Source organism: Pundamilia nyererei, unplaced genomic scaffold (assembly GCF_000239375.1).
Source record: "Pundamilia nyererei isolate P.nyererei 1_Seehausen unplaced genomic scaffold, PunNye1.0 scaffold00286, whole genome shotgun sequence".
Taxonomy (NCBI): Eukaryota; Metazoa; Chordata; class Actinopteri; order Cichliformes; family Cichlidae; genus Pundamilia; species Pundamilia nyererei.
Genome location: NW_005187687.1, coordinates 413,869 through 438,159, shown reverse-complemented (window position 1 = coordinate 438,159; position 24,291 = coordinate 413,869). Strand labels below are relative to the sequence as shown.

Sequence of the window (24,291 nt, the reverse complement as noted above, 5' to 3'; positions counted from 1 at the left end):
CCCCCCCCCACTTAGACATAGATATAATGGTATTTACTAAAACTCACGAGACTTGCTCATATCTGGTCACCATTTCCTCGGCAGGTTCCCAGCAGTGAGGAAGAAGTTCATCTCCGAGCTCAAGGAGCTGAGGCAGAAAGAGCAGAGCCCGTACGTCATCCAGTCCACCATCAGCCTCATCATGGGACTCAAGTTTTTCCGCATCAAAATGTACCCAGTGGAAGACTTTGAAGCTTCCTTCCAGTTCATGCAGGTAGACTGAGCTACTACTGTAATAGCTTCCTTGCCAAAGTGGGCTGTATTTAGAAAGCTTAAAGGAATGATGTAGATTTTTTGTATTTTTTGGTTGGAATATTTGTACCTGGAAGCTCTTAAGTGTCATCATATGGCTTTCTAACCAAGTTCTACAAAGTAATCTGGGTTAATTGCCTTGTTTTTCACGCCTCTGATGTGAGTCGTAGTTGCAAGAATTCCCATGATCCATTGCAAAACAAAGCAATGGACATATACAGAGATTTTTTTTTTCCTTTTTTTTTTTTTTTTTTCTTTCCTTCTCTCTGTCTGCAGGAGTGTGCACAGTATTTCCTGGAAGTGAAAGATAAAGACATTAAGCACTCATTAGCTGGACTCTTTGTGGAAATACTCGTACCTGTAGCTGCTGTAAGTGCATTTAATCTTACTCCTCAGAACAAAAAAGAGTAGACATTAGGACAGGCCCAGATTGAAATTACTGCTCTCCATTTATATGATAAGTCTGATGTCTTAGGATCATCAGTATATAATGCTCCGTTTGTCTCGATCAGGTTAACAGAAATTGTTCTGGTGGGGGGAAAAATGAAATCCAATGTATATCGACATAACTTCTGCATTATCTCTCCTCCTCCAGACCGTGAAGAATGAGGTGAACGTGCCGTGTCTACGAAATTTTGTCGAAAGTTTGTACGACACCACACTGGACCTGTCCTCTAGGAAGAAACACTCTCTGGTAACTTTTTCCCCGTATTCGGTTTCACCACTGGTAATCTCTCTTCATTTCCTCTCCATTACTAGCAGTTGGTGAAAGCACTTACTGTAACTCTCCCAACATGTGGGCTTTTATCTCTTCGTGGGAACGAGATAAGAGTGTAGTGTACAGCGCACTGGCTATTTTTTGAAGCTGCGCCAGATGGACAGTGTTTGCCTACAGCATGGAGGTAGGCAGGGAAATCAGCAGTTCATCTGACTCATTAAAACAGTGCACTAAGGCTAGGCTTTGATTACAAGGTTACTGAACTGTTTCAGTGCTATAACTTCCTTAAAATATAGACACAACTTCTCAGAAATTTCTTAGATGCACGACAACGCTCGCTGAGGTGGTGCATTCTCTAAGATGTAGCCCCACCTTTGGGATGTGTCCTGCGGTTATTTGACGGGCACATTTGATAACAAGACATGCCATCAGGCCGCTGTGCTGCATTATTTTTGCAGATTCTCTGCATACTCCAAGCCACCCATATGCAGCCAAGACCTGACACACCTCTCTCCAAACAAAAGTTCTTGTTTGGGGGGGGGGTTCACTTTTTCCAAGTGAATTACACAGAGGCATGCACACTAACAAGCAGTCATCTGCCATGTCAGGGAGATCATAATTGACAAACATGACAGGAATGATAGCAATGTGGTGCTTTTCCATAATTGTTATTCATTTGCATTCTGGGTGTCTGAGTGAAAGAAAGAAATGGGCGAGAATCAGATAAAGAGTGCTCACTTTGATAAGGAGTGACAGGTGCGCTTCTCAAGGTTAGAGGTTCCAAAACCAGTCGCGACGCCTCTCTCGACCCGCGCTGATCATTAGCAAAGAATTTGTTTTAAAGAATGATCTGCATTCTGACTTACATAACCTTTAAGAATGACTGTATAGAGGAGATGTCAGGTCTGAGCCTGCTGGACATGAAATTTCTGTTAAAAATCCGTAAATATGAGTCACTTCTGAAAACTCACACTGTTGATGGTTTGATATACATTTTTGTTTTTAAAGGACAAAGATGGATTTCAATACCTGGGTTAAAGTTTGCAGCTAGTCAGACTGTCTCTGTCTCTTGTGTAGTTGGGGAGAAAGAATGAGTAATGAAATTTGCATTGATGTCCCATTATCGCACTACCTTTGAGCTTTCATCCAGAGTAAAATTGTAACAAATCAGAGAATTGCTGTTTATCAACATCAATGTTTGGCTGACAGGTCGGTTCATCCTTCCCAAATTTGTCATGCGCCTCATTTAATTTTCTCCCATCTGTCTTCCCTCCCTGCACCAGGCCCTGTATCCTCTGGTGACCTGCCTGCTGTGTGTCAGTCAGAAGCAGTTCTTCCTCAGCCGCTGGCACATTTTTCTCAACAACTGCCTCTCGAACCTCAAGGTCAGCTGCTTCGCCTGTACGATGCAAATGCACAAATTACTGTAGAAAGGGCTGTTTGTTTCCCAAAACAGTATACTCATAAAAATAAATTATGTGTGAAAAGTGAACTGTACATGCACAAAACACTACAAAATATTTGCTCTACCCGCTAGCCCTTCAGCTTTAAAATCACCCGTCAGTGTTTATTGCTTCAAGTGAAGCACTGCAGCTTAGAGACTGACTGACCGGGGCTCATAAAGCCTCGTAAAGTTTATGATTACACTTTAAATCTTTAGAATCCAGTGTATGTTGGGCACACAGCAACAATTTATACTGTGCCTGTACAATAACAGAAAGAAATGCCCCTTAGGGTTTGTTTTGAGAGAAAACATTTCTGTTACCAATGTGTAACAAACTCTACCTGTTTTAAGTCTAATTGTTTTTTTTTCTGCATGCGTGTGAATGCAGAATAAAGACCCCAAGATGGCACGAGTGGCTCTGGAATCACTCTACCGCCTGCTGTGGGTGTACATGATCCGGATAAAGTGTGAAAGCAACACTGCTACACAAAGGTAATGCTACATCTGTTACTTTTCTATAAAATAGCATGTAAGATGTAATCGGAAGCTCGGTATCATCATGTTAAGCAATCATTAGTTATCTTTCCAGAAATAATCTTCTTCTTCTTTTTTTTTAAATTGTGCCGTAACTTGTATGATTAAGTTATTTAGTGGAATTTCCCTTAAACATGGTACACTTGTAAATATAGTCAAATGCATCAGGAATTACAATGCTAAGATTATTTACATCTCTTTGTCCCTCAGTCGCCTGACGTCCATCACCACCACTCTCTTCCCCAAAGGGAGTCGTAGCGTCGTGCCCAGAGACATGCCTCTGAATATTTTTGTCAAGATTATCCAGTTTATTGCCCAGGTATTATTATTATTATTATTATTATTATTATTATTATTATTATTATTATTATTATTATTTAACCATGAAAAAAATAAACTCTTAAGATTAAAAATCTCTTTTTCAAGAGTGTCCGGGGACAAGAAGAAAAGTGGTACGCTCATAAGTTGCATAAATTAATAGCACACACACATAAAAATCCATAAACCAGTTAAATATAGTCAAAGAGGAAAAAATAAAACACAGAAAGATTATAACCTTCATTATCTGTAAAAAATGAATACCTTGATAAATGCCATGAGTGACCAAACCACATAAAGTGTTGTTCTTGCTCAGAGAAATAAAGTCACATTTGTGTGCATAGCATAGTGTTTTTTTCTGTACTGTTACTGAAAAACAGACCAATGCAATGATTAATCCAAAATTCTGAGCTGACACGGTTCCAGTAACTACTCAAAAGCTAAACAGTAATGAAAAGTAGAGGCTGACCAACAATGTAGGACATGAGATGTTTTTTTACATTTCACTAGAATCCATTATCAAAATTGATTACATTCTATCTGATGTCTGAATTAGCGGCAGAGGGTTTTGAAACCTGCTCTAATGCTGTTTAAGTGCAGCGCACTCTTTGCTCTTGCATTTGCTGCTGTCATGTAGCAACCGTGTAAAACCCCAGTTGCTACATGACATGAGTTTCTGTGACTCCGACAAAATAAGAAGTATAAATAAGACCTTCAGTGTCCTGTTTTGTTTGTTTTTTTTTCTTTGATTTTTTTATAAATAGTTTTTATTAAAATGTCCCACTGCTGACAGCAGATACACCTGCTGCCTCACACCATGTTGCCTCTAAAATCCTGTAACTCCAGCATGTTTGTCCTTTCTTCAGGAGAGACTCGATTTTGCTATGAAGGAGATCATATTTGACCTGCTGAGTGTTGGGAAGCCTGCCAAAGCCTTCAGTCTCAACCCAGAGGTAAAAAGGAGCGGGCACAGGCATTCAGTTGCACAAAGATCAACAGTGGATCTCCCCGGGACATTTTATAGATCTAAGCATTCCAACTTTGATTTCTATCAAAGGAATGTAAAGAACAGTATGTGGTCTGCTGGAAGCTTCAACGTAATTAGCCTGAAACGGAGGATATTCACTTTACCTAATAATAGTTAGGAGAGATGGACTTGGCAGTGAGCGTATCCTGTGTTGGACATTATGTGCTAAACTATCGATTGGTGTAATCTGACAGTGCAGTATGCTTTGCACAGTTTAAGGATGTTTACAGTCACAGTGAGGCTTTTTGACAGTATATCAGCAGTTATATAAATAGATCCCGCTCAGCTACATTCACTGCAGGATCTGTGTCTTACTGGGAAACAATGTAATAATGTTGATCTACATTGAATTCTGCTTTATATCTTCCATTGCTCTTGAAAAACTGGCATAAAAACTGGCGCCGTATCTGTCTTCCAGCGTATGAACATTGGTCTGCGGGCGTTCCTGGTGATAGCAGATGCTCTCCAACAGAAGGATGGAGAGCCTCCTATGCCCAACACAGGAGCCACTCTGCCCTCTGGAAACTCTCTGAAGAAGAAGAAAACATATCTCAGCAAGACACTCACTGAAGAGGAAGCCAAGCTAATAGGTCTGTGTGGGTGTCTGGAGGCTGCTGTAATTTGAATGTCTCCCCCTTCATCGTCTCTGTTTCTGTCTGGTTCCCCACAGGCATGTCCTTGTACTACTCCCAGGTGCGAAAAGCTCTGGACAACATCCTGAGGCACTTGGATAAGGAGGTGGGTCGTTGCATGATGCTCACAAGCGTCCAGATGCTCAACAAAGAGCCAGAGGATATGATCACGTATGTAACTGCAAAGTGGAGTTTCATTCCGTTTGAAATTTTGCAAACGTGATCGAAAATAAGTGTCCAATGTACTCCTCCATTTTCCATCTTTAGTGGTGAAAGGAAGCCTAAAATCGACCTGTTCAGGACATGTGTGGCTGCCATTCCTCGTATCCTTCCCGATGGCATGTCCAAGCCTGAGCTCATAGACTTGCTATCAAGGTAAGTTTCAGGTCTAGCTCAAGTTCCTCACAAATACAATAAAAAACTGAATCATTAAAAGAATAGAATACATTAAATTATAAGTCAAACTATATCAGTACAAGTTCTTGGTTTCAGTTTAGTTTTTTTAGTTTCTGTGTTACTTTAAGGCTTTTTTGTCTTAATGTGGTTGCATATTTTCAGGGGAAACATGTAGGAATTTCACAACAGGCATTCAGTGCAAACAATACACAAAAACGAACCAGATTTCCTGCTTCCTTATATTTTTATTATTGTTTTATCCTTTTTTTTTATTCAAATTTCTTTTCACTCAGTTGCAATTTTAGTTTAATTTTGGTGAAATACAAGCTTTGTAACACAAATCTTGCTTATTTTTTGTCTGTCTGTCCCTCAGACTCACAGTGCACATGGACGATGAGCTTCGTCTTATTTCCCAGAATTCCCTGCAGAGCCTGTTACTTGATTTCTCAGACTGGAGGGAAGACGTCCTTTTTGGTTACACACATTTCCTTTTACGTGAGGTATAGCACAACCTTCGGATGTTTTCATGCTGCTCTTCCAAAGTGTTAAAATCATACTACCTACATAGTGACATATTAGAAACATTTCCCCAGAACTAATTTAGATTCTCACAGAGTGATGTGGTCCTTAAACTGAAAGGTGAACATTTAGAACCATCATAGTAGCTTCTTACAATAGGACCTCTTTGTTATATGCTTATTCATAATTTCAAAGTGTTAGCCATAAAACCTTGTTACCACTTATGACCGAAGGGGGTTCACTTCACAACAGGAGTGTTGTATGCTAAATACTTCCAGGTCCAAGACACCCATCAGTGTCTGCAGGATGCATCCGTCAAGCTTCTTCTCCAGCTGCTCACACAGTGGAGGTTAGCTCTGCAGCTCCAGGGGAAGATGCGAGGGGGAGTTGAGGTTTGTATAGAGTACTTTATCATTATGACAGTCACACTTAAGCCAACTATTTCCTTTCCTTTAGGAGACATGATGTTCAGTGTATTTAAAATTATATTAAAAACATTTAGAGAAGCCACTGAGCTTGAAAGGTTGTTGAGGTCTTCTGGGTTTGTCGGTCTGAAAATGCATGCTTAATTACTTTTTACTAACCCTCCTAACTTTCCATCAGGCCAGCCCTAGACTGCCAGAGCGAAGCCCTCATTGTTCAGTACTCCATGCGGTGGAGGGCCTTGCTCTGCTGCTCCTCTGTTCGTGTCAGATCAGCACAAGGAAGCTGGCAGTCGGCGTGTTAAGAGAAATACGCTGTCTCTTCACGGCACTGGGACATGCTGAGGTAAAGCACAGAAAGCTCACATCTTCTCCTACCAGCTCACCAGCTTGTCTCACTTTATAGACGGTAACAAAGCAGTGAAGAAAAATACAAAAACAGTTCGGTAACAAATGCAACAGCAATCTTGTGACAAACTGTGATTAAAGAGGGAGAAAGGGTATGGAAATAGGATGGAAGGAGAGCCATCTGACTTGCTGTGATTAGACATGCATTGTGTGACGCTGTTATAAAAATAGCTGATTCTATAAATGTCTTTCCCTAAAGGACGATGACAAACCCATGATAGAGGTCATGGACCAGCTGAGCCCTGCTGTAATGGACAGCTTTGTTCACGTGGCTGTTTCTGACTCAGTATGTATATTTGTGCTTAGAATGTGAGAGTGATCAGTAACAAAAGTGTATCGATGTGATAAGTGATTTCACAAATGACTTATTTGCTCCTGTTGCCTCTCTCAGTCCACCTTGCCTCTCAGCCACCACGTTGACCTCCAGTGGCTAGTGGAGTGGACGGCTCGACTGGTGAGCAGTTCGTACGACGTGAAGAGCCCCAGCCATGTCTGGATTTTTGCCCAGTGTGTGAAGGACCCATGGGTGCTCTGTTTGCACATCTTTTTGCGGCAAGAGCATCTGCCTAAGCACTGCCCCGTTGCTCTAGGATACGCCTGGCCCTACGTTTTCACACGGCTACAGCTGCTGCTGCCTCTGGTTGATCCCAAGTACATGAACTCACATTTATTACATTACACTTTAAGGATTTCACTCTAAATAAAATGACATGCAATGATAGCAACTTGTGTATGAAAGATTAAACTAATGCATTTTCACCTGTCATCATGCAGCAGCCCAGTGAACGCTAAGAAGACGAGCACGGCAGGCGCCAGCGACAGCTACATCTCACTGTGGCGCAATTACCTAATCCTCTGTCTCGGAGTGGCTAAGCCAAGCATCATGTCACCTGGCCATCTCAGAGCGTCTACACCTGAGATCACTGCCACCACACCTGATGGCAGCGTCACCTACGACAACAAGGTGCGCGTTTGTCCTTCAGTTGATAGCAGAGACGTAGAGTTTAGAAATGTGCACTATTTTTTTTTTAAATTCCTATTTATTCTATTTATCCCCTTCGTATATTTTATTTATATTTGTCTCTGTATTTATATATGTGTGTATGTGTGTGTGTATATATATATAATATTCTGTAACTGTAACTTCTGTCGGTGCTGTGCTTTTTGGAAATCGAATTTCCCAGAGGAACCCACCCGAGGGATTAATAAAGTTCTATCTTATCTTATCTTATCTTATCTTATCTTATCTTATCTTATCTTATTATTTATTGATTTCCAACTAATGAAAAGCTTAAATGATTGGATCTGGAAACAAAGAGCAAAATGGACTTAAAGTGTGATATTTTAAAATGTAAAGATTGATCTCTGTGTGCGTGTGTTTTACTTATTTATTTACGTTTCACAGGTTATAGGCACGCCCTCTGTGGCCTGGCTTTTAAAGCAGCTCGTCCCACTGATGAGAGCTGAGAGTCTGGAAATCACAGAGTCCCTAGTGCTGGGATTCGGATGCACAAATGCTCTGGTCTTCAGGTACTGGAACAATAACCTACACAACAGTAATAAAACACAAATCCTGCTTTGATGATGTTAGCCTTGGTTTCAGTGCTAATGTTATTCTTGCCTTTGGCAGAGAATGAACTGAAAAAGACTGAGTAGACAGAACAAATACAGTTCTAAGTAGATGATATGCCAGATTTGATCTGAATCTCTTCCATGAGAAAGACACGATTCTTCAGTGGGTTTTATCTTACCTACTCTCACCTGTCTGTTTATGAGCTGCATACCTGACACTGAGAGAAGAAAATGAGTCAGTGATGTAGAAGAGAAATTCTTGGAGGGGCAGAGACATATCACATTTTTTCAAAGCACAGAGGTTCCATTGTGACAGGATGGCATTTTCATTCTAAAGGAGATCAGCTATTTTTAACCTAGAGTATTTTCTGAAAAGGCTCTCATTGTTATTAAAAAGATTAAGGTCTGCCCAGACAAATTTGTTCCGTCATTACGGCGTCTGAGGATTAGTGGTTTTAGGGAACATGACATTTGGGTTGCACTGCATAGATTTATGTCACACATCTTCATTGTTCCCATGAATAATAACTATTTATATACAGGGGAGGATATCTCATTTAGCATTTTGGCAATCAGGTCATTGATTGATTTATTTTTTTCTCCCTCAAACAGGGAGCTCGTCGAAGAACTCCATCCGTTGATGAAAGAAGCACTGGAACGTAGGCCTGAGGTAAAACACACACCGAGGTTGTGAGAGAAAACTGACTGTGCAAAATTGAGAAGTATAAAACTAGATTACTATAAAATCAGGGTTGTAGCTGATGTTTTCCATAGATTAATAATGTTTTGTTTATGAAAATGGAATATAGGTTTTGTCCACAGTCCACTATAATCAGAAGTACTGCATGTTGTACTGATGCTTTGGGCTGATTGGGACATGATGAATGTAAAAACAAAGAATTACCAGATTTTGTTTTACCTAATTTTTGTTTCTAAGACAAATGAGAGCCACATATAAGGATATTCATTTAAAATTTCGATAGAACAGTAACAGTATAATGTCCTTGTAAGTGGATATCAGGCCTTTGTAAAGCAAAACTGAGTATTTTGGTCTAAATAACCCAAAATGTGATGTCCACATATGTGGACCCCGGGTCCTAGGAGGTTAATCACGATTTTGGACTTTCACTGTAATTTTTTTTCCTTAACATTTTACAGCTTTTCCTACTGACAAATGACCATGGCCATATATACTACACCAAAGTAAAGGAGTAATAGATGAACATTTAAATGACAGAAAAGTTCAATTTTGTCCAAAATCTACAATAGAAAGAAAGAGTTAATTGCTAATTTCTTCCATTTACTACAGCAGTATTCCATTATCCTGTAGAAAAACAGAAATACTGCACTTCTTTTTTCTTAGCTGAAGATATCTGAGGGATTCAGTGTGTAGTTCAAGTTTTTTACACTGACAAAAAGGGGAGATTCACTGGTCTGACCTACTTAAGGTCAGAGTTGGTGGATTGTGGCCCAGGAAGTAAAATGACTTTGACATCCTGGATCTGCTTTGTGGCAGGAAACTAACAACCTGTCTGTGCTTCCAGAACAAGAAGCGTAGAGAGAGGAGGGATCTTCTCAGGCTGCAGCTGCTGAGGATATTTGAACTACTGGCTAACGCAGGAGTCATCAGTGACAGGTAGCACATACATGTATCATGCACTGAGTCATCTCGTTTTGTTTACTGGGCTTTGATCCTTATGCACACAAAAAGTTAGACTATACCCATCTCTCATCTCCTCCTGTCTGTAACTCTAGTCTCGTTTAGTTTACCAAGGTCATATTTTCCTCCTTGTTTTCCTGTAGCACTAATGGAGCTCTGGAGCGTGATTCCCTGGCCTTGGGTGCTTTATTCCTCGAGTACGTGGACTTAACCCGGATGCTTCTAGAGGCTGAGAATGAGAAAGAACTGGACGTGCTCAAAGACATACGAGCTCATTTCAGTGGGATGGTAGCCAATCTCATCCAGTGTGTGCCTGGTAAGATTATTATTTTACTTCTTACCCTTTTAATTTTATAGCTTAATTTTATAGTAATTTTCTAGTTTGACTACTACTCGTCCATTTTTCAGTAGCAGGCAACATACTGGCCTTTTCGGACTCATTTTGTCTCTTGTTCTCACCCTCAGTGTCTCTCTTTCTTTCTCTCACGTCTGTGCAGTCCACCACAGGCGCTTCCTCTTCCCTCAGCAGTCTCTGAGGCACCATCTCTTCATTCTCTTCAGCCAGTGGGCCGGGCCCTTCAGTGTTATGTTTACGCCTCTTGACCGGTACAGTGACCGCAACCACCAGATCACTCGCTACCAGTATAGTGCTCTCAAGGTAAGCAGGTCCCAAATCACCAAACTTCTTTTTGCAGTAATTCAGGATATTTTACAGAAATATAAGCATTGCTTTGCTTTTGTCTCCCAGGCCATGTCAGCAGTTCTGTGCTGTGGTCCAGTTTTTGACAACGTGGGTCTCTCTACTGATGGTTATCTCTACAAATGGCTTGACAACATCTTGGCCTGTCATGACTTACGGGTAGGTGGACTCAAGGATTTCTTGGTTTAACTTGTTGTACAGTTAGCTCTCTATGTATTTTGGCATTTTAGTTTAATCTAAGAAGTTACAAATCAGTTTTTAATACATGCACCCAATAGTGCCTCAACACAATAACATGTCGTCCTTTAGGTGCATCGTCTGGGGTGTGAGGTGGTCATTCTGCTTTTAGAACTGAATCCAGATCAGATCAACCTGTTCAACTGGGCCGTGGACCGCTGCTTCACCGGGTCTTACCAGCTTGCATCTGGCTGCTTCAAGGCCATCGCCACAGTGTGCGGTAACAGGTCGGGAATCACACCCTGGTTCTAATCTGAACTCCTGATGTTTTTACCATCAGGGAACAGATGTAGATATAAAGCTTACTTTATTTACCACGATGCCCGCTTGCTTGTTAATACTCATTGGTTGAGTTCTTACAGTAACCAATAGCTCTTTCTATTTATTATGCCAGGAATTATCCATGTGACCTTGTGACTTTGCTCAACCTCGTGCTGTTCAAAGCCTCAGACACCAGCAGGGAAATATATGAAATCTCCATGCAGCTGATGCAGGTATGCTCACTTTCATGGCACATATTAAACAAAGTCATAAAGCCAAAACCTGGCAAAGATTTAAAAATAAATGTTTCCTGCAGGTGCTGGAATCTAAGCTGTGTGCATACTCCAAGCGGATGGTGGAGCAGAAGCCTGGTAATATTTTGTATGGGACGCACGGCCCCCTCCCTCCTCTGTACAGTGTCAGCCTTGCGCAGCTCTCCATCCAGCTTGCCAGCATGTACCCAGAGCTCACGCTGCCTCTTTTCTCAGGTAAATTCTTCTCATCTGTTCTTCTGTGGAATTCTTCCAAATGGTACAAATGCAACAAAAAAGAACAGTTAGATATAAACTAACTCATATATCTATATGCATTTTTAGAAAAAGGTATCTCCTTAAACTTTAATGTGGAAGAGAAGTTAATAAGGAAGCAGCATAAGTTAAAGAAAAAAAATGAATAAGTGAATTCTCCTGGTATTTGCAGAGGTGAGCCAACGTTTCCCAACCACCCATCCTAATGGCAGACAGATCATGCTATCCTACCTGCTACCCTGGCTTAGTAACATTGAGCTAGTGGACACAGGTCTCTTACCTCCTGCTTCAAGTCCCTGCACACCAGAGGAAGAACCTCGAGGTCAGGCTCGGGGCCTGAGTGCATCCCCCAGCCTGAGAGGCAGCGGCTGGGGCTCCTTGCAGGCGACATCATTGGTGCTCAACAACCTCATGTTCATGACTGCTAAGGTGGGAAGCCGAGTTAGTTCTTACTTGTGAAAACTCCCAAACGCACCTCTAGCTTTCTAATTAGATTTTTTTCTCTTTACAGTATGGAGATGAGGTTCCTGGACCAGAGATTGAGAATGCCTGGAACGCTCTAGTGTCGAACGAGAGGTGGAGCAACAACTTGCGAGTCACCCTGCAGTTCCTCATCAGCCTGTGTGGTGTTAGCAGTGACACCACATTACTGCCTTATGTAAGAGCATTTTTTAGTTAAATGCAGTAATCCTCACAAAGATATCATAACAAATATGCAGAAGTAATGCAAATAACCCAGAATTTCTAACTAATGCTTGCTCATCTGTTGTAGATTAAGAAGGTGGTGATTTACATGTGTCGCAATAACACCATCCAGACTATGGAGGAGCTCCTGTTTGAGCTGCAGCAGACCGACCCTGTCAACCCTGTGGTTTTGCACTGTGATAATCCTCCATTTTATCGCTTTGCTGCCAGCAACAAAGCCTCCACATCCCAGACAGGTGAGGGGATGTGTTCCTGTCACAGTCTGTGGAGTCAAATTAGATTTTCATCTCAACACTTACCCCTGGTTTGAACTTGACAGCTTTTTTCATGTGACAGATGGATGACTCTGCTGTGTTTCTGTTAAATGTGTAGGCACCACCTCCAGTAGTAACACCGTAGTGGCTGGTCAGGAAAACCTGCCAGAGACAGATGAGACCAAGATGGTCAGAGAGAGTGAAGAACGGTAAGTCATTTTTTATACCTTATATACTTATAGCTGCAGCATGGGTTGTCATGGTGATACAGTGTTTTATTTGGGTGAGACAGTCTCTCAAGAGGCTGTCATAAAGATAGCTAAAAAATGTCAGCATCGTATCAGTTACTGTATGTAGCGATGATAATACCATGAGGATATTGTCAATCAAATCTGGAAATGCTGAGTTTGACTTTAAATGTGGTGGATTTTTCACAGCCGGGCGAGGGCTCACAACAGACTGGAGTCTCGTTACAGCAACAGCTCCGGAGGCTCCTATGAGGATGAAAAAAGTAAGCCCTGACTTGGTTCTCATGAGGAATAAAGTACAATCTTTGACACACACAGAGCCCAGGGGTTTTCACAGCTTACAGCTGTTATTTGGAGAGACTCTGAGGATGTGGACTTTTCAGTGATAAATCTTCACCATTTTAACTTTAGACTTTAATGGTAATTGTTACTGACAGTTCTTATGCTATAACTTCTCATCCCACATATTTTTTTTTCTGGCCAGATACAGAGACTAAAAGCAAATGTTTTCAATGTGTTGTCATGCACCTTGTAATAGCAGCCATTGACATTCTTGTCAAAGTAGGTTAGATGATTCCTATAATTTAAACAGCTAGCTAAGGCCCCAGTCACACAGGCCAATTCATCAACCATCTACTACACAGCTACAGACCGAACACTGACTCCAAACGCCATCTTTCAAGCTTACTCTTTGTTTCATTCATGCAAAAAACAAAGTGTAAAAATGACAACCTCGTATGCGTTACAGTTGGTAGTATTTTTCAAACACAATAAAATGAAGTCGCAACAAAATTGAATCACAACTACAGTATTAAGGAAAGGTAAAGGTCCCTACAATAAAACAAATACCACTTTTTATTGAGTTTTCCAGTTATGGTGGACAAGGCAAAAAGTTAAGCTTTCAATTGATTTAAAACTCCAGGTCTGTGGTAACTAATAAGCTGGAGTGGAAGATTGCTGCCACTCCCCCTCCTCGGCCTGTGCTTTGAGGATTCTCAAAGGATCAGTCCTTATGCTTTTTAAGTGAAATGGTTAATTGTGCACTACTTTTAATTCAGAATTATTGCTTTGGTGGTATATATGTTTCAGATTTTACTAACCAAATCTTTCTGTGCTCATAGATGACCCGCTTCCACCTTACGCTGGATGGCTGCTGAGTATTCTCGAGACCAACCGTCCTCAGCCGTTACCCATGCCTGTTAATGGAGGCTGCTGGGCACCTCTGGTTGACTACCTTCCAGAAACTATCACACCTAGAGGACCACTGCACAGGTGCACACGAACAAACACAGATGACCTTTAGTAAACTTAGCTAGAAGAGTGATGTTACAATCAGCAGGGCCAGACAGGGTTTCAGAGACATGTTACGCCTACTTTCAGATTTTTGGATAAACTCAAGCACAGAATGAAGCCAAGCCAGCTTGCTCAGGGTCTACTAGGAAAATAGTTCATATTAAAAGAGCTTTCCCACTTAATCTTCTCTGCCTGTCCTGACACTTCAGAGATCAATACTCTAAATAAATAAAATGAAGACTGTTGTAGAGAGCTTTGAAATCTATGATCCATGTACAGTTCATGCACTAGCACAGATTACAGGAAACATCAAACATCAAATGTTTCCATCAAACATGCCAAGATTTTATCGTACTCACCTAAAATTTGTGTGTTCCTCAGGTGTAACATTGCAGTGATCTTTATGACCGAGATGGTAGTGGACCACAGTGTGAGAGAAGACTGGGCTTTACACCTGCCCCTACTACTACATGCCCTCTTCTTAGGTAAGCATAACTCAACTCATGTCACGCTTGAATCGGTTAAACCCTGTATGGATTAATTTTGGGGAAAATGGGGTAAGAAGAAAAATAAGCCAAAATAACCTGCATAGAATGTACTACATGCATTTTGGAGAATGTGGAAATGCTTGATGGGTTATATAAAAAATTCCTCAGTCTCACGCTGATAAAGCAAATGAAACACGTGGTAGCTCGAAGAGAACTTGAACCAAAACAAGATAAAATCAAAAAGCGCGGGTGTCAGGGTGTTTGCCACCGAAACAAACACACAAAAATAGCCTTGAGATGTTGAAGGTATTTTCTGTGACGTCCACTGAGCTCATAGCGTGACGATGTGTTTTATCGCCATCACACAGAGACGTGGATGTGGACAGGCCGTTCTCAAGTATCACAATGAAACACTTTCAATCTAGCATGTAGACACATACCTACCCCCACCCAGATGCCAGCTGTATTATTATGTGCTCAGCATATTCTACATACTAACTTTCAAGTTCAGCATCATCTGGTCTTTTTGCATGAAGTTATCCAGGAATCCATGTTTGATTTTTTTTAGGGTTTTTAAAAAATTTTTTTTAGCTTTTTTCATTCACTGTTGCACAAATTGAGGCACAACAAGCCTTTGTAATACTACAAAAGCTGTTGTTGTCTTACTCGGTGTGTACTTCATTTTCTAGGTCTGGACCACTACAGGTCAGAGGTCTATGAACACAGCAAACGTCTCCTTCTTCACCTCCTCATTGCGCTCTCCTGCAACAACAACTTTCAGGTCAGATTTCCATTTTAATGTTTGTTATTATTCGGCCAGTTTATTACATGAAGTAGGACTGAAACTTACTTTACCGAGTTCTGCAAAGCTTTACATATTCACTGAGCAACACTTCTTTTTGGGGGTCCAGGTAATAGCCTCAGTACTGATGCTAACGAGAGAGATCAGCGACAACAAGACCCTCACAATCAAGTCTAGCTACCACACAGAGTACCAGCAGTCACGTAAGTAGAAAATATTGAGTGTGTATACAAGCATTTAACAGTCCTCTGACATTTACTAGAAAGATATGACCTGATGGACCACTTTTCATTGGAAAACTAAGAAACTAAACAGTGTAGTACACAAAAATCAGATTAAAGACTCCAGAAATTATATTACTGTAGCAGTACACTTCTCTATAGCATGTCATAATATTCCTATAGATGCACCAGACTTTTTGCGGGAGTGGCAGGCATCTCCCGTGGTGGACTCTGGTCTCAGCTCCACCTCCAACTCATCCTCTGCTAGCCTGGGTGGTGGCAGCACAGCCGGCAGTGTTGGAAATCTGCCCCTTGTAACACCCGATGACCTGGAGGATCTTGAAGATGCGCCCAATGAGACGGATGAGAAGACGAACAAACTCATTGAGTTTCTCTCCACCAGGTAAACACAACTCTGGTCATCTTTTGTGCTGTTCTCGAGGTGGACACTGCGTGTGGGTGTGACGTGCGCTTAAATTTCACTGTAGTCCACACTGTGTGAGCTGCTCGTGTAACGTTTATGTGGTGCTACTGGTGGTGGGTATACAGTGCTTGGAGTACTGTGTTGTTATTGCACAGATCATTTGGGCCACTGTGGGTGCATGAGGACATCACACCAAAGAACCCCAACTCCAAAAGCACAGAGCAGCTCAGCAACTTCCTGCGCCACGTTGTCTCTGTCTTCAAGGAGTCCAAGTCAGGTGAGAAACCACTGAATAACAGCTACAGCAGACCTCACCCAATCTTCACAAATGGAGCAATAATCGACTCATTTTAGACCTGCACAAGGGGTGAAATATGTCCATCTTCACAGACTTCCACCTGGAGCAGCAGCTTAGTGACGTGGCCTTACAGACGGCTCTGTGCAGCTCCTCGCGTCACTATGCCGGCAGATCTTTCCAGATCTTTAGAGCTCTCAAACAGCCGATCAACAACCATGCTGTCTCTGATCTGGTCTCACGCCTCGTTGAGGTGGTGGGAGAACATGGAGACGAGGTGCAGGTGAGAGAAGAGACATATAATAGAGATGTAGTGCTTTCAACCTGATGCATTTGGTGAAGATTCACATTATTGCTGATGTTCATACCTGTACCTGTTTCAGGGCTATGTGATGGAGGTGCTGTTAACTCTGGAGTCAGTAGTGGTGAATCTAGCAGAGTGTCTGAAAAACAGTGACCTTATGGCAGCTCTTACCAGGTTAGTCTGCTTTGAATGTTAAATCTTTGGAAGTAATAATAATTTGAAGATTACAACATATGTACAGATTTAAACAGCCTCCTTCTGGTGTTTCAGAGCTACTTGATACTCCAACAGATTCAACATTTTGCTTTCATTGTGTTTGATTTGTAGGACATCCTCTCCAGACTTTGTGACAAGTGACAAACTGATGAACAGAAAGAGCACAGGTCAGCTGAACTTCCCTGGCCCAGGATTTGTCGGCCTGTCATCGCAGCGCCACCAGCGCTCCTATTCTGTCCCCAAGAAGTTCGGCGAGTGTTGCAACCAGTCGAGTGATCCCCCTCGCAGTGCAACTCTGGATCGCATACAGGCAAGAAAGGAAAATTGCTGTGTAATCTGACACCTTAATGCTAAATCCTTAATGCTAATTTTGTACTCGCTTTCGGTCTGCAGGCTTGCAACAGTCACGGCCTTGCACGAACAGGAAGAAGTTCAGGCTCCTGCACATCATCGACAAATCGCATTGATCCCAGCGTTCTGTCGGATCCCGCGCACGTGTCTCATCCTTCGTCGATACTGGCCACAGTCTTCTGGGTGGCGGTGTCGCTCATGGAGTCAGACTTTGAGTTTGAATACCAGATGTCACTTCGCCTCGTTCACAAGCTGCTGTCAAAGGTAGATGAGATAAAAAAAATTGCTGATTACAGAGGACAATGTATGTATCTGTAAAAACAACAGTTAACTTAAAGCCAAGATTAAGCAGAAGAAAGCAAACATTCCCTGTAACCTGTGTTTTCCCTTAATGCCATGAAGACTACGTCATCCTAAGACGCTCACACTGCTGCTATTTTAAAATGAAAGCAAGCTTTGGAACCTATTAATTCAAGGCCACCACAGACCTAGCAACTGGCTATTGATTCATTCATTGTTTTAGCATCTCAGATATTCAGTTTGCAGGTGGAAGACAATAAGTACCACAAGCAACTTTCAGCTTCACTTAAGCCAAAATCTCTCATTTCCCAGGTGCCCTTAGACAGAGCAGAGAACCGTGAGCGCCTGGAGAAGCTGCAGGCTCAGCTGAGGTGGAGCGGGTTCTCTGGGATTCAACAGCTTTTGTTGAAGGGATTTACCTCCCAGGCTACATCTGACCTGACCTTACAGCTATTCTGCCAGCTCACGCCAGTCTCCCGCGTGCCTGTTGTCGACAGCTCACAGTCTATAGGTAGGTACTGAGGATTTTATATTGTATCGTTTAGTAGTCGTACGGCAACGTGTTTATTTTTATTTATACTGGCTGTATCTGAAGTTCAAACTCTTCTCCCTGTGTAGGCTTTCCTCTGAATGTGCTGTGTCTGCTTCCTCACCTGGTCCAGCACTTTAGCCACCCAAATCAGTTCTGTAAGGAAAGTGCTGAGAGGATTGCACAGGTACTGCAATACTATGGATTCTTCAAGTGGGCTGAGTCTAGGCTTTAGTTTGCTTTTGCTTTACTTCCTTTGACTTTTTTTAGGTTTGTTAGACAAACAGTAAAGATGTATATTTGGAGAAAGATAAAAAGCCAGAGTGGATTGGAAAAACCTGACATTTCAAAACACAGAAGAACAACTAAAAGATCAAAAAAGGCAATATTTCTCACATAACGTGTCTGTCTGCTTTTTTGTTTACTTTCTCAGGTATGTTTGGTGGAAAAGAACACAAAGCTGTCCCATCTGGCACATGTGATGACGCTCTATAAGACACGTTCCTACACGAGGGACCCTTTCTCCTGGGTCAGCGTGGTTTGCCGCTACCTTCACGAGGCTTTCTCTGACATAACGCTCAACATGGTCACCTATATGGCTGAGGTAAGTGCTTCTATATATGAAAATATGTCTTATCTTTCTCTATTTTTAGGATTTTACATTTATTGGATGTTTCTATGGAAGCTGGTGCAAGTATGTTGAGTGAGTGGTTTGTGCTGATTATTTGTTGGAAGCCTGTCCTGTTCACTGTTCAGCCAGTTGTTAAAGGACAATCCAATAATTTACAGTCAAGTTATACAAGTTATACAAGTTGGTTATACACATATTGACTTTGCCCTTAAGCAAGATTGGGTTTATGTCTGCGTGCTTACTGAATGTGACTTTCTCTCTCCCAGCTGCTGGATAAGGGACTTCCCAGTATGCAACAGTCTCTCCTCCAAATCATCTACTGTCTGCTTAGCCACATGGACCTGACTGCTGTGCAGGTCAAACAGTTCAACGCTGATGTCCTGAAGACCATTGAGAAGTTTGTCCAGGTGAGTGTCGGACAGTACTCGGTCTTCATTTTAGAGAAATGCACTGCATGCACTGCTGTTTCTCTTACTCTGTCTTTGACATGTGACTTTATAGACAGTACACTGGAAGGATGCCTTAAACATCTTGAAGCTGGTGGTATCACGCTCTGCCAGCCTTGTTCATCCAGTGTACGGCCACACACAGGGTGATCTTTCCAACCTAGAGGTCAGCAGAGTGTGGGACGGCTCCGCTAAAGCTCTCCCTGGGAAAACTCTGGATTTCACATTTGACATCTCTGAGGTAAGAAAGCTGCTGCTACTGAGCTTCTTTTTGTAAATGCCCATCATTGATTTGCAGTTACAGTACACCCCCATGTTTTGCTAGGTCATAAATAGAAAAGGATTTCCTCAACGCATGCAATATGCAAAGCATCAAAAAATTTGCATGTCTTTCTGTTTGTTATCTTCCCAGACACCGGTGATCGGGCGCCGTTTTGATGAGCTCCAAGGATCAGGGGGTAGAGAGGGGAAAGCCAGAGCCATGGCTGTGACCCGCAGTACTTCCTCCACTTCTTCTGGATCCAATTCCAACACCATTCTGGTGCCTGTCAGCTGGAGGCGACCACAGTTATCTCAGGTAGCATCAATGCCCAAAACTAAGGTTTCACATCAGTGCTGCTTGGTTTTGTAAGACTTGTAAAAGAATATTATATTAAAATGTGTTGATCAAGTCATTCTTCTTTAGCATACTGACCTCAAATAGCCCAAGAAAAACAGATTTAAAACTTTCTGTTTATAACATGCTTAGAAATTATCCCTTGATCATCAAAGCATGAGGCATGTGAAGCGAGAAGAAAATCCATCACTTTACTGATGAGTTTTTCTTCTACATGCAGAAAAGAACCAGAGAGAAGCTGGTGAGCGTTTTGTCTCTATGTGGACAAGAAGTTGGACTTACCAAGAACCCATCTGTAAGCTAATTTCCTTGTTGTACTTGTTCTTTATGTACACAGTCAACAAAATTCAAGCTTGTATTTCTGTTTTTTTTGTTTCTATTTTGTAGAGGGAGTAAAACCTCTAAAGTTTTCTGGGGATGTTTCTGTTGTTAAGATGGCTTCACTAATTGCCTCTGACAAATCTAAAAACCTGTTTCTGTCTTCTTGTCAGGTGATCTTCTCATCCTGTGGTGACTTGGACATGATGGAGGTGCGGGAGAGCGGCGTGTCATCTGAGGACGGTGGTACCAGAGAGGACACATTAGATGACACCGCCAGTGAGCAGCAGTTTAGGGTTTTCAGAGACTTTGACTTCCTGGATGTGGAGCTGGAGGATGGAGAGGTGAGAGTCACAATAATACTGTGTTTCACCTGTGGTCATTTGATTTATGCTGACACAGTGGTCCTTTCTTTCATTTGACCTTTACTGTGTCTTTCAACTTATCCACCTGTCTTTCTTCAACATATTTGAAAAGTATTTCTCTGTCCTCCCACCTCATCTCTTTCTCTCTAACTCTGTCTCTCTCTTTCTTCCCCTCGCTGCCTAGGAGCTCCAGGTAAGTCCCTCACATTGAGTACTTAACATTAGCCTTCATCAGCTCTTTGGTGTTCCTGCCTCTTTTGTTTTGCTCTGGAACGTAAAAACAAAATGATCTTTGTGCTTCATTTTGCTCTCACGGCTTGATTGCAGAACGACATTTATGACAGCACTGCTATTTTTTAAATAGAGATAAATATGTTATAGTTATTATAAAAGATAATTTTACAGGCTGAAAACAACCTTTCCAGCATATAATCATATATTCATGCCATGAATAACAGTCCATCTTGCATCTTGTTCTTGTAACTAAAGCAATTATTTTGTGTTTTGAGAGATTAAAGTAAAAATGTTCCCTTCATCGCAGGGATTTTACTTCTACCGTTCATTGTGTCCATGTCTTCCAACATGTATGTGTGTGTTTGTTGTTGTTGTGTTTTTTTAAATCTAGGGTGAGACTGTCGATAACTTTAACTGGGGTGTGCGCCGGCGATCTCTGGACAGCACAGAGCTGGGCGACCTGCTGGAGGAGAGCCAGCACTCAGGCAGTACCCCCAGTCTGGGTCACGAAGACCCTCACGATTCAGACGAGTCATCAGAGGAAGAGGAGTCTTCAACTAGCCAGAGCCTCTCCCATTCTCAGCTTGTGTGTAGCCTTAGCTGCTGAATCAACACATTAAAAATCCTCTGAAGCCTTAAAAGGCGTATTATTTTTCCTGAGTCAACATTCATGATTTGCCTCCCTGTTCCAGACCAACCCGTCTCCATCAGAGGAAACCAATCACACCGATTCTCTGTCTACTTCATACGACACATCTGCTGACCCCCAGTCCCTCAACGCCACCACCCCGAGCCAGGGAGCTCTCCATGACGATCACATTGGTCTACATGTGAGAAATAATAGACTTGGACGTGGATGTGTTGTTTGCCTAGATACATTTTGAAACATCAAAAATGTAATGCTTTTGTTTTCTCAGGTGAGGGTGTGTGGTGAGGACGAGGACACTCAGGCCCAGGATGATGAACTGTCGCTGAGTGTCAACGAACTCCCCCCCGGCTCCGACTGTGGAGAGAGCTTCACTCTGGATTTGCCGGGGCAACCTCAAAATCAGCTGCCAAATCTGGACCGTGGTCTTAACCCAGACTATTGCCAGCCTCCACTGGATTTTCTAGACCCAAACTGTCTGCCCAGGTAAGTTTGAAAGACAGGATTTAAATATTAATCCCTGCATGCTGAATACACTGCTGGATTGTTGCCAGAGTCTCTGTCAGGGTTTTTCCTACCGTAAAAACTTTTGGTGGCTCACGGAAAGAAGTTTTAGCTCAAGCCAAAGGAAAATCACCAGTTTTGTTGCGTTTGATCAACAATAGAAACTCTGACAATGACCAAAAATGGCAGAAAATGTAGATTTTGTTTAATAGTGCAACAGAAAATGACTCCCAAAACGTAACTACTAAGCCAGGAAAAACCTAATGGGATATTATTCATGGATGTTTTGCCTATTTTGTCCTATTATTAACATTTTTGAGATATTATTAAACCCTGTTAGATACATTTTTCAAATACTTATCGTACTGGGTGCAAACAGCACAGACTCACTTCTTTCTCATCTCTGTTGTTAAAGCTTGCGTGATGATGTTGATGATTTGGAGGACCTTGGGTTTCCTCCTCCCCCCTCTCCATTTTTTTCCGCCATCTTGGCAGCGTTCCAACCCACGGTGTGTGACGATGCCGAGGAGGCATGGCGCTGGCACATCAACCAGCTTGTAACAGACTCAGATGGGTCATGTGCTGTCTACACATTTCAGGTCTTCTCATCACTCTTTAAGGTACATCACATGAAGGATTACCTTTAGGGGGTTTTTTTTGTTTGTTTTTTATGTTTGTATTTCTTGTTTTTTGTACACCCATTTTTTTCAAGCTATCACTCATATTATGTATAATTATATATTATATCTCTTCCATTAGCATGAATTACAGTACAGTGTCTTTTTCCAGAACATCCAGGGAAAATTCTGCACCTTAACAAAAGATGTTGCCACTTATCTTGGCGAGGGATTAAGAGGCATTGGATCAAAGTTTCTCAGGTCCTCACAGATGCTCACCACATGCTCAGATTGTCCTACCATTTACATTGATGCTGACACGGTGAGTACAGTTGGCAGGCTTCTTGCTGATCACAGTATTGTAGCTGCTTCAGTCTATGGGAGTCTAAAAACCCCAAAGACAAATCTAATACTGAGCTCATTTTTACTGCTCCTTTCTTCTTGTTGGTCTGTATAGATCATGTCCTACGGCCTCCTCGAAAAGATGAAGTTCAGTGCACTGGAGCTGCAAGAGTACCTGGATACTTACAACACCAAAGAGGAGGCTGCTGTATTGGTAAGTGCACGTTAACTTATCTCCTCCTTCAAATGTGTGCCAGATAAAATATTTACCAGCTTTTCTTCTGTCCACTCCTCTTTCCAATGAAGTTTTCCGTTTATTGTCTTTCAGTGGCTCAGGAACTGTAAGGACACATTTCCCAGATGTCCTGGTGACAGTGTGGTTACCTGCCAACCTGGAGATTCAGAGGAGAAGGTACAAACAACTTTATTTATTATTTACTGTACCAATGAAAGCACAAATTTTTACTGGCAAATTGATTCAGTCTATGTAGCTTAATCTTTGTGTTGTATTAATGGCTTTCTTTCTCTGTGGATTGAAATGTTTGCCCTCTTTGCACGCTGGCTCTGTCTCTATATCGTTATATCCTCCTGAAATTTCTTTTCCGTGCCGGAGTCGTTAAGTTTAAAGTTGCTGTTTTTTCTCTACAGTGTTGATTAATTCTTGGCAGCCTGGCTGTAAACAGTCAGGATTTTTAACTTGCTGTGCATGTGTTTGATTGATACTTTGTCTTCCTCTCACTTCACTCTTGATGCCCTAACATGCTCTCTCGCTGTCTAGCAAATGGAGTCTCTTGCAGTAAGTTCTCTTCACTTCACTCTAGATTCCTCTTAAACTGCTTAATTAACTTTGCACAACTAAATCAGTCAGTTTTGTTGTCACGTGTTTGTATTCCTTTGCATGTGCTTACAACAATTTGTGATTGTGATTGTTTGTGATCTCTGCTTCTGATAAATCTTAGCTTTTTTTGTCACTTGTGTCTTCCAGCAACTGGAGCTTTGTCAGAGGCTTTACAAGCTTCACTTTCAGCTCCTCCTTCTGTTCCAGTCCTACTGCTCGCTCATTGGTCAAGTTCATGCAATAAGCTCCGTGCCTGAGGTGAGTCAAATCATTCTTCATTAAGTGTGACTTGCAGGCTAACAGAGGAACATGCTGGTTCCCTTATGTCTATGTGAGAGGATTCAGAGTCCAAGTAATTCACAATCAAACACATTAAATACCAAGATCTGCATGACTGTTGTTGTTCTAAATGTATTAGTTAAACATTAAATGTCCATCAAATTTGAGGTTTTCTAGGTCAGTGTGATTGATATCAGCACTTTGGTCAGCCTTGGTTGTTTTTAAATGTGCTCTATAAATAAACTTGACTTGACTTGATATCAACTAGGGCAATTTCCCCTTGTGACTTGGTCTTTCCTTGTATCATCCAGCTGTATGATAAGGAACATTCTAAGAAAAATGTCTATGATATATAGAGC

The 24,291-nt window shown here is 41.8% G+C and overlaps 1 protein-coding gene across 6 annotated transcripts in view; it reads left to right on the top strand.

Annotated features, from left to right (window-relative positions):
- fryb (furry homolog b (Drosophila)) overlaps positions 1-24,291 on the top strand; it is a 55,976-nt gene that overhangs the window by 23,945 nt on the left and 7,740 nt on the right. For 3 of the 6 annotated variants that reach the window (XM_013915313.1, XM_013915309.1, XM_013915312.1), the window contains exons 8-65: positions 85-253; positions 568-660; positions 887-985; positions 2,293-2,394; positions 2,842-2,945; positions 3,198-3,306; positions 4,172-4,258; positions 4,751-4,922; positions 5,003-5,135; positions 5,232-5,339; positions 5,734-5,860; positions 6,158-6,271; positions 6,483-6,647; positions 6,909-6,995; positions 7,101-7,360; positions 7,484-7,673; positions 8,115-8,239; positions 8,894-8,951; positions 9,826-9,917; positions 10,085-10,257; positions 10,439-10,599; positions 10,690-10,800; positions 10,951-11,105; positions 11,273-11,372; positions 11,456-11,627; positions 11,839-12,095; positions 12,178-12,324; positions 12,439-12,607; positions 12,744-12,834; positions 13,063-13,136; positions 13,995-14,145; positions 14,548-14,651; positions 15,344-15,435; positions 15,566-15,659; positions 15,861-16,080; positions 16,227-16,378; positions 16,492-16,679; positions 16,780-16,874; positions 17,028-17,226; positions 17,310-17,531; positions 17,880-18,078; positions 18,186-18,283; positions 18,530-18,700; positions 18,994-19,134; positions 19,229-19,414; positions 19,586-19,750; positions 20,010-20,084; positions 20,281-20,451; positions 20,657-20,665; positions 21,098-21,292; positions 21,399-21,536; positions 21,624-21,838; positions 22,272-22,476; positions 22,646-22,795; positions 22,931-23,029; positions 23,144-23,227; positions 23,594-23,611; positions 23,801-23,911. In XM_013915313.1, the coding sequence (XP_013770767.1) occupies positions 85-253; positions 568-660; positions 887-985; positions 2,293-2,394; positions 2,842-2,945; positions 3,198-3,306; positions 4,172-4,258; positions 4,751-4,922; positions 5,003-5,135; positions 5,232-5,339; positions 5,734-5,860; positions 6,158-6,271; positions 6,483-6,647; positions 6,909-6,995; positions 7,101-7,360; positions 7,484-7,673; positions 8,115-8,239; positions 8,894-8,951; positions 9,826-9,917; positions 10,085-10,257; positions 10,439-10,599; positions 10,690-10,800; positions 10,951-11,105; positions 11,273-11,372; positions 11,456-11,627; positions 11,839-12,095; positions 12,178-12,324; positions 12,439-12,607; positions 12,744-12,834; positions 13,063-13,136; positions 13,995-14,145; positions 14,548-14,651; positions 15,344-15,435; positions 15,566-15,659; positions 15,861-16,080; positions 16,227-16,378; positions 16,492-16,679; positions 16,780-16,874; positions 17,028-17,226; positions 17,310-17,531; positions 17,880-18,078; positions 18,186-18,283; positions 18,530-18,700; positions 18,994-19,134; positions 19,229-19,414; positions 19,586-19,750; positions 20,010-20,084; positions 20,281-20,451; positions 20,657-20,665; positions 21,098-21,292; positions 21,399-21,536; positions 21,624-21,838; positions 22,272-22,476; positions 22,646-22,795; positions 22,931-23,029; positions 23,144-23,227; positions 23,594-23,611; positions 23,801-23,911 (7,951 nt within the window). The remainder of the gene's footprint in view (positions 1-84; positions 254-567; positions 661-886; positions 986-2,292; positions 2,395-2,841; positions 2,946-3,197; positions 3,307-4,171; positions 4,259-4,750; positions 4,923-5,002; positions 5,136-5,231; positions 5,340-5,733; positions 5,861-6,157; positions 6,272-6,482; positions 6,648-6,908; positions 6,996-7,100; positions 7,361-7,483; positions 7,674-8,114; positions 8,240-8,893; positions 8,952-9,825; positions 9,918-10,084; positions 10,258-10,438; positions 10,600-10,689; positions 10,801-10,950; positions 11,106-11,272; positions 11,373-11,455; positions 11,628-11,838; positions 12,096-12,177; positions 12,325-12,438; positions 12,608-12,743; positions 12,835-13,062; positions 13,137-13,994; positions 14,146-14,547; positions 14,652-15,343; positions 15,436-15,565; positions 15,660-15,860; positions 16,081-16,226; positions 16,379-16,491; positions 16,680-16,779; positions 16,875-17,027; positions 17,227-17,309; positions 17,532-17,879; positions 18,079-18,185; positions 18,284-18,529; positions 18,701-18,993; positions 19,135-19,228; positions 19,415-19,585; positions 19,751-20,009; positions 20,085-20,280; positions 20,452-20,656; positions 20,666-21,097; positions 21,293-21,398; positions 21,537-21,623; positions 21,839-22,271; positions 22,477-22,645; positions 22,796-22,930; positions 23,030-23,143; positions 23,228-23,593; positions 23,612-23,800; positions 23,912-24,291) is intronic. The other 3 variants (XM_013915311.1, XM_013915310.1, XM_013915314.1) reach the window with 3 other exon arrangements.